General features: G+C 39.1%; 6 protein-coding genes across 7 annotated transcripts; 3 read left to right on the top strand and 3 right to left on the bottom strand.

Moving 5' to 3' along the window:
• Window positions 1-154: 154 nt before the first annotated feature.
• LOC149734551 (transmembrane protein 161B-like) lies at window positions 155-1,745 on the top strand. Its single transcript, XM_089880550.1, has one exon. It carries the CDS (start codon window positions 155-157, stop codon window positions 1,556-1,558), a length of 1,404 nt encoding a protein of 467 aa, XP_089736676.1. The 3' UTR covers window positions 1,559-1,745.
• Window positions 1,610-2,414, bottom strand: LOC149734552 (UPF0729 protein C18orf32 homolog). Its single transcript, XM_089880585.1, has 2 exons — window positions 2,076-2,414; window positions 1,610-1,804 (listed from the first exon to the last, which is right to left on the bottom strand). Exons 1-2 carry the CDS (start codon window positions 2,229-2,231, stop codon window positions 1,739-1,741), a joined length of 222 nt encoding a protein of 73 aa, XP_089736711.1. The 5' UTR covers window positions 2,232-2,414; the 3' UTR covers window positions 1,610-1,738.
• A 203-nt stretch (window positions 2,415-2,617) lies between these two features.
• LOC149734553 (DNA-directed RNA polymerase, mitochondrial-like) lies at window positions 2,618-7,995 on the top strand. Its single transcript, XM_089880524.1, has 12 exons — window positions 2,618-2,927; window positions 3,075-3,259; window positions 3,396-3,568; window positions 3,680-4,051; window positions 4,232-4,934; window positions 5,103-5,289; window positions 5,524-5,948; window positions 6,152-6,382; window positions 6,467-6,645; window positions 6,889-7,033; window positions 7,232-7,488; window positions 7,667-7,995. Exons 1-12 carry the CDS (start codon window positions 2,723-2,725, stop codon window positions 7,947-7,949), a joined length of 3,345 nt encoding a protein of 1,114 aa, XP_089736650.1. The 5' UTR covers window positions 2,618-2,722; the 3' UTR covers window positions 7,950-7,995.
• A 186-nt stretch (window positions 7,996-8,181) lies between these two features.
• LOC149734554 (neuronal acetylcholine receptor subunit beta-2-like) lies at window positions 8,182-11,400 on the top strand. 2 transcript variants are annotated; one of them, XM_089880551.1, is made up of 9 exons: window positions 8,182-8,341; window positions 8,605-8,750; window positions 8,917-9,071; window positions 9,238-9,411; window positions 9,655-9,795; window positions 10,110-10,321; window positions 10,536-10,733; window positions 10,907-11,070; window positions 11,245-11,400. In XM_089880551.1, the coding sequence occupies exons 1-9, from the start codon at window positions 8,290-8,292 to the stop codon at window positions 11,356-11,358; spliced, it is 1,356 nt and encodes a 451-aa protein (XP_089736677.1). In that variant the 5' UTR covers window positions 8,182-8,289; the 3' UTR covers window positions 11,359-11,400. The 2 variants fall into 2 exon arrangements, with proteins under 2 accessions (XP_089736677.1, XP_089736678.1); XM_089880552.1 differs by lacking the exon at window positions 9,238-9,411.
• Window positions 11,349-12,339, bottom strand: LOC149734555 (uncharacterized). The gene is made up of 3 exons (XM_089880584.1): window positions 11,889-12,339; window positions 11,700-11,834; window positions 11,349-11,555 (listed from the first exon to the last, which is right to left on the bottom strand). Exons 1-3 carry the CDS (start codon window positions 11,984-11,986, stop codon window positions 11,402-11,404), a joined length of 387 nt encoding a protein of 128 aa, XP_089736710.1. The 5' UTR covers window positions 11,987-12,339; the 3' UTR covers window positions 11,349-11,401.
• A 155-nt stretch (window positions 12,340-12,494) lies between these two features.
• On the bottom strand, window positions 12,495-15,040 carry LOC149734556 (inositol monophosphatase 3-like). The gene is made up of 7 exons (XM_089880565.1): window positions 14,816-15,040; window positions 14,595-14,755; window positions 14,301-14,447; window positions 13,617-13,779; window positions 13,413-13,508; window positions 13,020-13,172; window positions 12,495-12,899 (listed from the first exon to the last, which is right to left on the bottom strand). The coding sequence occupies exons 1-7, from the start codon at window positions 14,826-14,828 to the stop codon at window positions 12,658-12,660; spliced, it is 975 nt and encodes a 324-aa protein (XP_089736691.1). The 5' UTR covers window positions 14,829-15,040; the 3' UTR covers window positions 12,495-12,657.
• Window positions 15,041-15,102: the final 62 nt, after the last annotated feature.

Raw genomic sequence — 15,102 nt, forward strand, 5'->3', positions numbered from 1 at the left:
TTATGTTTTGCGTTTTAACGATTGTTGTTTTGCTGCTATTTCCATTCTCTCTCCGTTGTTTTTTTTTAAATTAATTAATCTTCGCTATCGGGTTCAAAGAGATGAATAATATCTATATGATTATATCAACAATTTATATTTTTTAGAAATAACTATGGCAATCTTCGGCTTTCAACTTTGCTTTACGTTAATTATGGCGTGTTTCCTCCAAAAGTTAATGCCGCTGTTTTCGTTTGGACGATGGTTGTTGTGTAACGGTACGTTAGTGAGGTACAAACATCCACACGATGATGAACTTAAAAAGTTGGCCAAGAAACCCGTGGAGAAAGTTAATGGCAAGGGAAGGCATAGAAGAAACCAACAACCAACCGAGGAAAAAACTTTCAAAGTTCCGAGGAACATAGAAATCTCATTGGAAGCGGAGAAGATTAACCCGGTTGACGTCGTTGTTTTGCGAAGTTACCCGGATTATGAGTGGTTGGTGGATTACTCAGTGTTTGTGATGTTTGTGTATGTGGGCACGGAGGTTTATTATGAACTATGGGGTCCCGAGCGAGAGTTTAATATTTCTATGATATGGGTGGGGTTGTCGGTGTGGTTTGCTGTGAAAAATATGATTTCTATTTTGTGGTTGTACGCAAGTTCGAAGGGTGGTGAGATCTCTATGTCGATCACGTTTGGGATGATTTCATTTCTATGTGGGTTGTGTGTGCTGATGATTAAAGAAGATATTCTCGAATTTGGAATCACGTCAATTAATATGACTCAGCACAATTCAACAATGGTGAATCAGCAGTTTTCGTTGTCTGGTTTGAAATTATTACTTGCTGGTTTCGGAGCTTTGCATGGCTTGTTGATTGCCTTCCCTGCGATCAGGATGTCCCAGATGTATCTTCATTCGCTCAAATATGCAAAGGGCAACAACCTGTTAAATTTAACTCTTCATTTTAATTTCTTTGCCCCGTTGGTTATAATGTTTCTATGGGTGAAACCTCTAGCACGTGACATCATGGTTGGGCCAAGTTTACTCACAAACGAACAATTTGAAATATTTCGAATCATTTTTATTTTATTGGCATGTGTCCTGAGGTTATGTTTGACTCGTGTCCATCTACAAGCTTACCTCAATCTTGCGTTCGATAAGTTGAACAAAATAAAAAAAGAATCTGGTTTGATAACGAACATCGAGCTCCAACGAACAATCGCACACGTGTTTTATTACCTCGGGATCGTCGCCATGCAATATTTGAGCCCTCTAGTGTTGCTCCTGTGCTCCACCTTGTGCTTAAAGAGCCTCGGAGGTTTCTCATGGAAACAAGTTTCAACAAATTATGTCCAAAACATCCCATCATCGAACGTTACCTCGGCCAATGTTTCACAAGATTCAACATTTGTTGAAATGGTTTCGTCGTTCAACAGTGGACTTCATGACATCACAGATGTATTCACAATTGAATTGTTACGAGGTGTTTGTTCATTTATCGCGTGGTGGGTATCCACCAACTGGTTTATCGCAAGCTGCCTTGGACTCCTCTACCACTCGTACCTCGTCGGCTAAGTTCGGTTCTTAACATTTTAAATTTAATGTTTTAAAAAAAATTGTCGAAAATTTTCATTGTTTTCAATTTATTTACAACAGCGATTTTACAACTCTGTGTTTGTGATGTAATAAAAGATAAAATGACGTGAAATAAAACCCATGACACCTTTCTATTGCACAAAACAATTAAAATACAGTTCATTCATTTTTCTTGTCATCGCCGCCAGCAACAGCCTCGTTCGTTGGTTGTTTGTTGAATGGACACTGTAATATTATGACATCATAATTACACTTTGTGCACAGTAGTTAAATGGATTATGCAAAACCTTTCAAGTAGAATATTAAATTATTTGTCTCATGAATTACGGTGCCAAAAATGAAAGAATCTTAGCAACAAAACAACAGTTGTTAAAGAAAATCATATTTACATTTATTGGGTCGAAAGAAGTGTGGTCTATAATAAAGTTGTATAAACTATAAAAAATCCACAGGTCAAACATGAACATTCGTGATAATTATTGCGTCACAAACTTACCTTTTTTACGTCACCACTCCCCTTAGTTACGTCACCATTCCCCGTTGTTACCTTAGGCGTCCATATCTTCGAAACAATCGGGTAAACCCACGGTTGAATGTATTTGTGATAAACCCATAATAAGAATGGAATAACAATGCATGGAATACACACCATTGTAACGTAATAACTGATTTCAAATTGTGACCAAACAATGGATGTTCTAGAATATATTGTTCACTTACAACACGTCACAATCACTTTCTCGATGAATCTTAAACACTTGATAATTATTTTCACAAAGATTGAAACTGTCTGTCGGGTTAAAAGCAAGCAAACCTAGATTCTATCGGTGTGAGTTTAATATTTGCAGCGTCATCATCAAAACAATGACAAATTATTGCGTAAGTCATGTTTTTGATTATGACGTCATTGTACTTTTTTAGATATAACAGTTACGACATAATAAAAAACTTAAATAATTTAATTTTAGAATTATTAAAACGATTGTTTTAAATTCAAGAACTTCGTTGTTCGATTTCTATCTTATGACGTCATAATTACGATGTTTATGTTGTAACAATAAACCAGCATGGTGTTTTGATGTAAAATTCGAGAATTTAAGAATTTAGTTAAAGAATGTGATTGTTTAGTACAGTTACGTCATAATGTTGCAAGTTCGGGCTGGCTTCGAACGAAACTTTTTAAAATTTCTTCGACGAAAAAATCAGAAAATTATTTTTCACCGAAAATTAAGAATTTCCCCCGCAAATTCTGGATTGACCGCTCAAGCGTCGAATCCATTATTACGTCATAATGATGATAGTTTCCACAGTTTTGATGGAAAAGAAATATTATTTGAAGAACAATACGGTGAGGCTTGTTGACTACTTACCGTTATATAATAAAGGTGTCACAAACTTTCTTTATCATTCATACAACTAACCCCCCTATACCCCCCTTGACCTACACTACAAAGTCCCCCCCCCCACTTCTAAAAAGCCCCCTTGACCCCCACAGCCGAAGCCACTCACCTGGAACCCAAGAAACCGACGATCCGGAACAAATATCTCCAAGAAATGTCAACGTCGTCAAAGTTTTTGTTAAATTACGTTGAAACTTGTGCCAAGATCGGATATTTGGACGATGCTGTTGCCACGGTGATTGATAAACTCGACCAATCAGCTGCTTCCGTTGAAGACAGGGTAAGCTGGGTGGTTCCCCCATACTAGATTCTTTATATATAAGGTCTTGAGATTTTTTGGCATAAGATCTGAATAATGGCAGAGTTGACCAAACTCCCGTCCCAGGCTTTAGACAATCATCCATTATTCATCCCAGGTTTTAGAATTCATTCATCGAGAAGTTTTCCGTTCTACGAACCTTCGATATCCACCAGGAGGCGATGCTGTGTCACCATTCGAGATCAACCTCATTTTATTCGAGAAAATGAAACAAACGAAACGAAAGCCCTCTGCTGCCTCATGTGCTTATATCCTGGCTTCGTTGCAAAAGTAAATTTGAATTTTTACCTAAGAATTTATTTCACTTAGTAATTTTTTTTATTGTTTTAACTAAAAGGCTTTCCCCAGCCAATTAATATTTTCATCTAAATATTTTTGCAGGTTTCAATCGAACGCGGCAATATCGGGTAGATTGTTGACGAGATTTACCTCAACGTACGGATATTCGTGTTTGGACATTCTCGACAATTGTCGCCACGACATGGAATGTTACAACTCGTGCGAACTCGCGATTACATCTACGTTTCCCGGGTTTAAACACTCGTTCACCCCACCACTTGAGGGGGGTAGTGACAATCCATTGACCCAGGGACTCGGAGGGGAAACCCCCAACACGTCAATACGCCTTGATTCTGTGAATTCAAAAGTTTTAAAACATTTTTACGAAAAACAATTACAGCAAGAAATTATCGGGAAAGGGAAAATCCCCAATGTTTTAAACAAGAGAGCAAAAGTTTCAAAGTCAATTCAAAAGTAAGTTTTGTTAGATGTTAATTGTCAGCCACGTGGTAACTTGTGGGTGGACGCTGGCTTGATTATTTACATTTATTCTTTAATATTTAAATGTTAAACATGACATTAAGTTGTTGTGGTCCGTTGTATACGCATCATAATATTGTTGTCAATATTTACGTAAACATGACTTTAATCCAGGAAACGCGATGCAGTTGAATCGTTACACTCAACGTGGAAAGTTGAATTACTTCGTTCGTTTCAGCAACTCAAAGTCAGCGAGGAAGATAAATGGACGCGATATCGAAAACATCGATTTTCTGGCGTTTACCCATTTCTATGCGTGTTACCCCCGGAAACATTTGTTGACATTATAATACAGTTTATGATGTCTATGTCGGCGAGTGGGAACATAGCAAGTGTGTTGTGTTACGAACTCGGATCATCGGTTTATTCACATCATCTCATTAATCAACTCAAACACGACGGATATTTCGAGAATCTTCGTATGATATATTCTGACTATACCTCTATGTACACGCATAGATGCAATCTTTCCCCACGCCAATCATGGCTTCAACTCGAAGACAAGATTGGAAATATATCGACGCGACACCGAATCGAACCCTGGCACAACATGTGGCTGTTCACTGTTGGGTTGAAACTACTTGAGGTCATGGTGTCAACTTTAACCTTTAACCTTGACCGGGGGTCAGGGGTCAAACTGCGGAACATCCCAGCTGTGTTCAACTCTTATAAAGTATGGGGTGGTAAGATGTACGGGATGGCCGTGCCACATCCAGGGTATGTTGCGATGCTCAGTGATGCGAAACATGATTTCGAGTTCGAAACGGGGATTCTCCCAATGGTAGTTCCCCCTCTGCCCTGGGTAAACCCCTCACAGGTAATTCCCCTTGTATCAAGTTTGTAATATTATGATCATGACTGAATGTATCTTATTTATCCTCCCGTGTTGGGTAACAACAGTTAATGCCGGCAATGCAAAGCTTTGAACCCGTACCCTCACAGCTAGAGGCAGGTGTGCACCCAACATAACGTCGCTTGTTAACAGGGAGGTTACTTAGCAAGCCCTACAAAGTTCGTTCGTTCGTACCGCGATGTGATTGGTCAAGAGGAAGACACGATTGACCAATCAGACGTCACCACGGTAATGGATTCGTTGAATATCCTCGGTTCGGTCGGATGGAAAATTAATCAACGCGTGCTCGATGTTCAACTCTCTTTGTTCAGGAATAATGGTAACTATGATGTCATAACCATGTTGTGATGATGTAATATTGGTGTTTTGTTACTGTTGTTTTGAATACGTTATTCTTCCTTACTTGAATATTATACAAAAGAAACTGCGAAACATTACCTAGAGTTGGCTTCATGTGAAAATATCATCTAGTTTAGATAATTGCGTTGTCACTTTTTACAAAGTTTAGGTTATTGTTAAACCTGATTGCCTCATAATACCCCACCCACCACAGGCGACAAGAAACTCTCGATTCCCCCGCCTGCCACCTCCGCCCCCAAACCCCCCGATCTTTCCAACGTGGCCGACTTACCCCCCAATAAACGCGGAGAGATGTTCGAGGCAGCGAGGGCGGCCACTAAGTTGAAACTGGAGATGAATTCACTTCACGCCGACGGACTTTATAAATTATCAATCGCTGATTATTATCGCGACGATATTGTTTGGTTTCCTCACAACCTCGACTTCCGGGGCCGAACTTACCCCGTGTCGCGTCATCTCAACTACATGGGGTCTGATGTTTCGCGCTCGTTGTTCCTTTTCGCTGATGGCAAGCCACTAGGAGGCGACGGACTCAATTGGTTGAAGATCCATCTCGTTAATTTGACGGGAGAGAAAAAGAAAGAAGGCATGGCTGCGAGGCTGGATTATGCGAATGAGGTTGGTTGACTTGTTTTTATAAAATTGATTTTCATGTTTTTACAATATTTTTATTTCCACAAAATGGTCAAATTTATTTTTATATTATTATTGTATTTAGTTTTTATCTACTGATTCAAACAACTTTTTTATGAAAAAGATAATTAGCGTAATAGATATATTATATAATATGTTTATAATATTAATATGATCTCCATGTCCAGATGATGGACGAAATATTGGATTCCGCGGATCGACCACTAGATGGCAGATGTTGGTGGAAAGAAAGCGATGAACCGTGGCAAACGCTCGCTGCATGTTTCGTGCTCGCTGATGCATTACGAACGAGGAATCCGGAGGATTACGTTTGTAATTTGCCGGTGTACCAGGATGGGTCGTGTAACGGATTGCAACATTATGCGGCGTTGGGGAGGGACACACTGGGTGCGCAACAGGTAAGGGAGGGCATGTGTTGTCCATGCCTATCTTTGGTTACGTGTTATATCCATGGATAATTGTATTGTTCCCATCGTCACCAGGTGAATCTTGCCCCCTCTAGTGTTCCGCAAGATATTTACGCTGGAGTTGCCGCAAAAGTTGAAAACATTCGGTCGCTAGATGCTGATAGAGGGTCGGAGGTCGCGAAAGTTTTGGAAGGATTTGTAACGAGGCAAGTCGTGAAGCAAACCGTCATGACAACGGTGTATGGTGTAACAAGGTGGGTGTGATGTCATAATGGTTGGTGTGATTGTAATTGTGATGTCATTATATCAAGTCACATTGTAACACCAGGTACACAACTTTGCAAAAGTTCCCAATATTCTGATCTTTACATTATTACTGTATCTCCCCCTTGTTTAACCCCAATGTTACTTTGTCGTACATACATCATGGTGGGAGCCCTGATCTTCCAAGCAGATATCCAGGTTGGTTGTGTTCATAACAACATATATACACACAGATACGGAGGGGTGCTGCAAGTCCAACGTCAACTTTTGTACCTTGATGATTTCCCTCGTCAACATTCACTGAAAGGCGCCATGTATTTAGTTGACGCGTTGTTTCAAAGTATTAACGAGATATTCACCGGGGCTAGCCATATACAGGTATTGTGGGGATAAGTTTGTTTGTTACAAAGATTAAGAATAAAATCGGCTAACTGGTTCTTTCTTCCAAATAAATTTGGATGTATTTCAACTGTAAGTGTGTTTTAACAATTGTTGTTTTGTCGCTATATTCTGTCTTTCGATTTTCTATTCTTGAATGTAAAAAAGTTATAATTAATATGACATCACAATCCACAGAAATGGTTCACTGACATTGCACGATGTGTATCACGTGGGGGGAATCCCGTTGAATGGGAAACCCCCCTGGGACTTCGAGTCGTTCAACCATACCATAGCATTATGACGCAAACAATGGACACTCAGCTTCAACGAATCAACTTCACCCGTGCAACAACGGCACCAAATGTGATGAAACAAACGAACGCCTTTCCCCCAAACTTTATTCACTCGCTCGATTCAACGCATATGATGCTAACAGCTCTATACTGCCACAAGTGAGTGTTGTGTAATAATAGATATAATATAATAATCATGCTCGCTGCTACCATTGTGGGCGTATGTGTCCTTGGGCAAGACCCTTAACGACAATTGCTCCAACCCAGTGGTCACTAATGGGTTGTACAAATTATCAGCCATACATGACAATCACCCACAAAGTTTCATCTTCCGCAGGTTCGGCATCAAGTTCTCTGCCGTCCATGATTGTTATTGGACTCACGCATGTGATGTCGATATCATGAACGTGATTTGCCGTGAACAATTCGTGAAATTACATTCACAACCAATACTTGAAAAACTTGCAAGTCATCTTAAAAAGTTTCTTAAACCTGCTGAGTCACATGACATCACAAACACGTCACAAGAGGAATTATTACTCAGCTTATTAAACAATGTTCCCACAAAAGGGGATTTCGATTTAAATCAAGTTAAAAATTCAGTTTTCTTTTTTAGTTGATTTTTATTTTTGCGACGTTTTTAAATAAATTACTATGACGTAATAATCGTTATTTATTTCATCCAAAGTTATGTAAGAAAGGTAATTATGACGATTTATAATTAAATTTAATCTTCCCTTGTGTCACAATCACCACTGTGACGTATTATCAATAGATCGATTGTGACGTGGTAAACGCATTGAAGTTGCATTGTGACCTCATAACCTCCTGTGGGGAAAAAAGGAAATAATCCTCTTAAGATAATAAAGAAACAAAGAATTCAAGATAATAAAGAAACAAAGAATTAAATCGATAAGTTGAAGCAGCTGGAATCATGGCCGTCATTTGAGAATTGCAACAATGGGTTCGCGATGTTGGCTTATCGCTGTGTGCCTGTGTTACGTCATAAGAGGTTAGTGTTGAAACTTTTGTTCCGTAGAAGTTGAATGACGGTGTGACGCAGCTCGTATTCGTTGGAAATGAAGGTTTGATGAATTAGTCGCCTCATGATTACGTAATGTTGCAGCAAAGTTTTCGTTGGTTTAGCAAACACGTTTTTATCCGGCACGTTTACTCTCGCTGCGTGTTTCGTGCCCGTAGTATGTTTTAACGACTGTTGTTTTGCTGCTAATTCCCTTCTCTTCGTTGTTTGAATTAACATTTATGACGTCACAGAGTGTCTAAGCGCGCACGCCGAAGAGAAATTGTTACGTCATTTATTGGATCCTGTCCGTTATAACAAGTTGATTCGACCAAGCGAATCCATCACAAGCAAAGTTGATGTTCATTTTGATCTCATCATCTCACAACTTATCGGGATCGTGAGTATTGTGACGTCATAAATTGTGACGTCATGTGTTGTGATGTCATGTGTTGTGATGTCATGTAACGTGTTGTGTATTGGTATGTCTATTATAACGTTAAGGATTGGTATGTGACGTAATATAACGTCACATACTATGACATCACACACACACCATGTTCTAGAATGAGCGGGAACAATACATGATAACGAAGGTATGGCTCCCTCAAGTGTGGGTTGATAAACGGTTGTCATGGCAACCGATGAGGTACGAGAACATCACGAAGGTACAACTCCCATCCAACATGATATGGTTGCCGGATGTTGTGCTGTACAACAAGTAAGCATTGTGATGTCATATAAACAATGGGACTTTTGGTAGAGTGGGGTAAAATGGGACATTCTCTTTTCTGTCCCACTTGGTGGTACAGAAAGATCAAAATGATCCAAAGGTTTCCCATCTTACCATGCAGCGTTACACATGTATAACCCCCCCATTCCAACAGTGCTGATGGGATGTATGAGGTCTCCCTACAATCCAACGCAATAATACTCAATAATGGAACTGTCACGTGGATGCCGCCTGCTATTTATAAGAGCGCTTGTAAAATAAAAGTTCGACATTTTCCATTTGACGAACAGAACTGCACAATGATGTTTCGGTCGTGGACGTACAACAGGTCGCGTGGTTTTTAATTTTCCAAACTTGCGGTTAATTCCGTTCTCTTCCTTGTTTTAATTAGCTATCGTATTCGAAGAGATAAGCTGCAAAGTTCATATTATGAGTGTATTTGTATTTAATCCTGATTTAAACAAACCTTTTGAAACATCTCATTAAACAAACCAATGTAATGCGTTACACAACATTTTATATTCAACATTAACATATACGCCCGATATATTACACTAACACACCCCCCCAGGTTAGACATTGAGTTGAAGTTAAAGAACCCGAACGCGACACTCGACGACTTTACCCCTAGTGGTGAGTGGGATATCCTGCAAACCCCCGGGTCGGTTAACGTAAACCCCAACGATGAAACGTACCAGGATCTATTATATAGGTGGTTGTTATGTCACTAATTATATTCTTTATATTGAACCTTCAAAGTTGTCTTCTGATTGAAAGCTTAAGTTCTTTGAAATAAATTGTTGCCGTTCGACAAAATTAATATTTTCTAACATAGGATTAGATAGAGGGTAAGTTTCCTTGGTCACTTGAAGGCAAATCCTGATGTTGCCAAATCTGATTGAGTATATTACACAAAAACAATCGTCACAAGAACCTTTCTCATTTATACTGTGTATAATGTATGTTATTATTCTAAAATCACTATCTCTCTTACACTTCTAATATACTAACCGCCCACCCCCCCAGTTTAATTATCCGTCGCAAGCCGTTGTTCTACACCATCAACCTTATCATCCCCTGTATATTGATAACATCGCTAGCCATCCTCGTATTCTATCTACCTTCCGATTGTGGGGAGAAGATGACGTTATGTATATCGGTTCTCCTCGCTCTTACTGTTTTCCTCCTCCTTATATCGAAGATCGTTCCTCCAACATCGCTCGATGTCCCGCTGATTGGTGAGTTGGATATTTTAATAAAAACTACAAACCATGGTTGAATCTCAATGTCAGCACTCGTCTATTTTACATTTTTCCTCAAGTATTTTTACCCGTGTGTTTTAACGACTATTATTTTGCTGCTGAATTCCTTCTTTTATTTGTTTAAATTAATTTAACCTGTGTTATCGTATTTAAAGGTAAATACCTGATGTTTACTTATACACCCCCCCAGGTAAATACCTGATGTTTACAATGATGTTGGTGACATTATCCATCGTTGCATCTGTGTGCGTGCTTAACATCCACCATCGATCGCCATCAACGCACACGATGCCTCCGTGGATCCGTACCATTTTCCTCAACCATCTTCCCCCACTACTTGGGATGGAACGACCGGGGACGGATGATCGATGTAGATGCAAGGTTAACGGTGGGTGATGATGTCATAGTACGGTGATGATGTCATAGTATGGTGATGCCATATGTGTTTGGACCTCAGTGATGCCTCGTTATATGGCAGATGAAACTAAATGTCTCTTTTACATTTAAAAATAACCCTTGCATGATATATATACATGATGATGTCATACTATGACATCACAGACGCAACATACGGAGTCGACGTAACCGAATTATCAGGAAGTGATGTCATAAGGAATCGTAAACGAGGTAAATCCGAGGTGAAATTACCGCGCGATGTAAGTTCGGCACTAGAGGGAGTCAAGTTCATTGCTGACCACTTGAGGGCCGAAGACGAAAATAAAAATGTGGGTAATGTTGTTTCTATGGTGTGTGAGTTTATGATATATATTAAACCAAGAATTTCTTAAATCGATAATTGTGCGGATTTTCTGGTATTTCTATAATTTTCCAATGATTATATAAATATTATTTCTACTATTTTGTAAGTTTTATATTATTTCTATATTTCTACCCTGTAGGTCCACGAAGATTGGAAATACGTTGCCATGGTGATCGACCGAATGTTTTTGTTCGTGTTCGTTGGAGTTTGCGCGATCGGAACGATCGGAATATTCATTCAACCTTTTGTGTGATGCAGTTTATTCATAGAAATCATATAAAGTACGACAATAATATTCACGACAAATCATTCTGAGCTTCGTTGTTAAGCACTTTCTGTAGGAAATCCTCCCTTGCGAGTATGACGACGTAATTATCGTTTATATCGCCTTCCGTGGGTTGTGGGTTCGCATTCATGGTTTCGGGCATCCCACCTGATCGTTTGATCGCCCTTCATGCAAATAATGATTATTAAAGACGTCAATAAGATGTTCGTAAATTAATTACCCACAAAGTAACATATGTGAAAACTCATAAGCTGGGGCCCGTGTTATAACGACTGTTGATAAAAAAGCTTCATTATGACATCACAAACCTTTTTCCAAATAATCGTAGCAATTGTTGAAACGCGGCGTGATCCATCTGTTTTGCTGCCATGCTCGTAAACGCTGACTCAGCATATCTCTTCTGCGTCACATGCTCACCACTGGAAGCGCTAGAGAGGTCTTTTCTGTAACAAACACTCGATAAATATGACATCACAATGCAAGCATAGATATCTTACAATATCTCACTCGATGTTAACGTAGCCCCGCCCACTAACTGTGACATCATACACACAAACGCGCACACAACTAATGCTGATGATGTCATCAAATTCATGTTTGTCTGAAATAAAGTCGATAAATAAATGTTAATAACAATCCAACATATGCTTATGCATTTTTACACAATAACTGCGGTGACAACGCACCAAACATACGGAACCACAATTATTAAACCTTGGGTGTAACAACATAATGTCACCCCTGTTTCAGTGTTGGGTTCCCATATCACCCCAACTACCCCCAATATTACACCTACTATGACATCACAGTCACCCCTGTCTTCAAAATCCTTTAAATGAAAATTCATCGAAAGTGGTCGTTTTTATATCGCCAACCCGTGTTGTAACAAACACGTCTTCCACATCGAAACAAATGTTTGTTCGGATATTGATTGTCCATCTGTGATGTCATAAACCTGATGAAACGGAAGTGAACAATCACTCATTGTTATGCAAACAATGGATTAATTGGGGTTGCCGTGGTGACTAGCTTCCGTGTTACAATGCAAACATCACAATGGCTGAATAATGACGTCATAAACATCATATAAACCACCAGCCATATGTCGCCGACATTTTTATTGCTGTAATAAATAATTTCTAACAGGTTATGATGTCATAATACCGTCTGTGGCCAAAGATATAAATAATAATTGTGTTTTTACAAAAAGCACCAAAATAAAAGAAATAACATAAGTACGTGTGTAAGTGCAACATAGATATCATATTAATGTCCAAAATTGAGTTTGGTGAGGTAATGCTGGTGTTTTCGCACGGCGGCTACGAGCCCTTTGTCGTTAATCGGTGAACCGTGACTCGAATAATCGATCTCACTTCCTGTCAATGTGGTCATGTGACCTCCAGCGTTCCGCACGATTGCATTCCCGGCGCAAATGTCCCATTTCTTGATCCTCGTCGTGTGGACGTAAACGGAAGCCGTCCCGTCGAATAATGCGAGGCTTTTATACCCTGCATAGATATCATATAAATGTAACATGAATGTAACTTATCCTTGGGGCAACGACAGTCGTTATACCACGAGTGTTCTGTTTTATACACCTCGTGTCTGTTCTACAACAAACAACGTACCAGCTCCTCCGGCCCCAATGACACTAACGTCCCCAAACGCACGTTTCGCTACGTCCTCCACGTCCCCTTTGTGCGACAACGAAACAATGATCTTTGTGATGTCATCATTAGATTTGTCGTCAATATTGGTCCCGTGCCCGACCCACGACCAATCTGTCGGTTGAACAATTATTAATGAAACATAGATATCTTATATCATCTCATCGATACAAAGCTTTTATTAATATAGGGTTGGCATAATTCTTAAATAGAAATTAAATTATATATTTATCTTAGAATACGATAGCTAAGATCAAATTAATTTAAACAACGCAAAGAAAGGAATTAGCATCAAAACGACAGTCGTTAAAACACGCTATATCAACACAAATAATGTAAACATAGATATCTCACATGTTTTCCGCTCGAACGGTTTATGAATAATTCCGATGACAGGTTTGCCATCAACTGCCACGCAAACCATGGTTGTCACGTATTGTAACAACTTCTCTGTGAATACAACAACATGTTATTTCTCCGAATAAATAAATTCTTATAATCTCCTTAAATACAACACCATAGATAGATTAAGCGACATTTTACTACGATCCAACGAACCCGTATATTCCTTTGTTGCGTCCAATGGATCAATCCACATTGTGACATCACTAGCGTTAACGACCTCCGACCCTAGTCCCATCTTTCCCACCTCCTCATTGGCTAGCGGGGGAAGACGGATTAGCAGCTCCGAATCCTTGACGTCCATTTCCTCGGAAACGACCTGTGGGTCATCACAGAAATCATATGTTAAACAACGCTATATTGAACGTAACTCATCCTCGGGTGGGATAACACATCGTTACCAAGTGTGTTACATTCCGGATGGCTGACCATTTGGACAACCCATTAGTGACCACTGGGTTGGAACAATATTATCAATATAATATTGTAGCAACCGACAAGTGAAAAAATAATCTAACATGCTTGTACCACAGTCAACATATGCCGTGTGTAAACTCTTGTGCTTACGTATTAATCAGTAAGCTGTGATACAACTTCCTGTTCGTGTGTGTATGTTAGGAAACGCTTGTCCACATCTTATCAAACCTTTAATCTCGTAAGGCGTTTCCTAAAATACACACACGAACAGGAAATGGTGACATAGCTTACTGATTAATACACGTCAACTGTGTTAAAAGCATGTTATATTATTCAACCTAAAGACTTCAGTAAATTTGGAGTGAATTCAAGTTAAATCTATCACTTTTACACGTCGGTTGCTACCTACAATAGAAATCTTACATTAACCATCGGGAAAGCAGCTTTAAGGGAATGATACATGACGCGATGTGATGCTGTGTCACCCATCGTTAGAGGGTCGTTTACCCCCTCGAGTGTCTCACCCTTGCTTTTCTCACCCAGGGTATTTCCCTCGCGAACTCTGCGTACCTGCCGAACATTGGGGTTTAAATGATAGAAACAAATCTCTTCGAATACAAAGATCAAATTAATTAAAACAACGAAGAGAAGGGAATTAGCAATAAAACGACAGTCGTTAAAATAAGCTACGAATAAAAAAATATAGAAATAACATACTTCGTTCCCGCCCATCTCAGCTGCACCTATCCCAGCCACTAGGAGGCGATGAAGATCAACATAACCCTTAGGTTCAGATTTTGGTTTCGAAACAAAATAATAAACAACCAAACACGTGACCACGACTAATAAAGCGACGCGCATCGGTAGAACGCGGATTCCTGATAACGTAATAACCATTATTAATTTAGTATTTAATTGTGACGTAATAATATATCCACCTTTTGACGTCATTGCTCCAGGTTGTTTGAAAAGTTGAGTCGTGTCAAGTTTACCAAAGTATTTGCAGTGTTTAGTTGGGCAAATATACTTTGGAATAATTTCTATATTTTGTTATTATTTTTTTATTTACGTTAAATTAAAATTGTTTTTTTTTTATTGCAACAAAGCCCACAAATAAAAGTTTCAATAATTTTAATAAACACTTTGTAAATTATTCGACATAGATGACAGATGACAGATGTACATGTTATATGATTTCTATTTTTTAAGCAAACATCATAGAAAT

This window comes from Ciona robusta, chromosome 7 (genome assembly GCF_009617815.1).
Source record: "Ciona robusta chromosome 7, ASM961781v2".
NCBI lineage: Eukaryota > Metazoa > Chordata > Ascidiacea > Phlebobranchia > Cionidae > Ciona > Ciona robusta.

Excerpts from the sequence above, each read along its gene's own strand:
- LOC149734551 (XM_089880550.1), top strand. The coding sequence starts at position 155 with ATGGCAATCTTCGGCTTTCAACTTTGCTTTACGTTAATTATGGCGTGT.
- LOC149734552 (XM_089880585.1), bottom strand. The coding sequence starts at position 2,231 with ATGGTGTGTATTCCATGCATTGTTATTCCATTCTTATTATGGGTTTAT. Across the intron at positions 1,805-2,075 it reads GGAGTGGTGACGTAAAAAAG|TGTCCATTCAACAAACAACC; the intron begins GTAAGTTTGTGA and ends ATAATATTACAG.
- LOC149734553 (XM_089880524.1), top strand. The coding sequence starts at position 2,723 with ATGTTGCAAGTTCGGGCTGGCTTCGAACGAAACTTTTTAAAATTTCTT. Across the intron at positions 5,290-5,523 it reads CTCTTTGTTCAGGAATAATG|GCGACAAGAAACTCTCGATT; the intron begins GTAACTATGATG and ends CACCCACCACAG. Across the intron at positions 7,489-7,666 it reads ACAGCTCTATACTGCCACAA|GTTCGGCATCAAGTTCTCTG; the intron begins GTGAGTGTTGTG and ends CATCTTCCGCAG.
- LOC149734554 (XM_089880551.1), top strand. The coding sequence starts at position 8,290 with ATGGGTTCGCGATGTTGGCTTATCGCTGTGTGCCTGTGTTACGTCATA. Across the intron at positions 8,751-8,916 it reads TCTCACAACTTATCGGGATC|AATGAGCGGGAACAATACAT; the intron begins GTGAGTATTGTG and ends ACCATGTTCTAG. Across the intron at positions 10,734-10,906 it reads ATGTAGATGCAAGGTTAACG|ACGCAACATACGGAGTCGAC; the intron begins GTGGGTGATGAT and ends ATGACATCACAG.
- LOC149734555 (XM_089880584.1), bottom strand. The coding sequence starts at position 11,986 with ATGAATTTGATGACATCATCAGCATTAGTTGTGTGCGCGTTTGTGTGT. Across the intron at positions 11,835-11,888 it reads TTAACATCGAGTGAGATATT|AAAAGACCTCTCTAGCGCTT; the intron begins GTAAGATATCTA and ends TGTTTGTTACAG. Across the intron at positions 11,556-11,699 it reads CTACGATTATTTGGAAAAAG|GGCGATCAAACGATCAGGTG; the intron begins GTTTGTGATGTC and ends ATTTGCATGAAG.
- LOC149734556 (XM_089880565.1), bottom strand. Across the intron at positions 14,448-14,594 it reads CTGAGATGGGCGGGAACGAA|GTACGCAGAGTTCGCGAGGG; the intron begins GTATGTTATTTC and ends AATGTTCGGCAG. Across the intron at positions 12,900-13,019 it reads CATTGGGGCCGGAGGAGCTG|GGTATAAAAGCCTCGCATTA; the intron begins GTACGTTGTTTG and ends ATATCTATGCAG.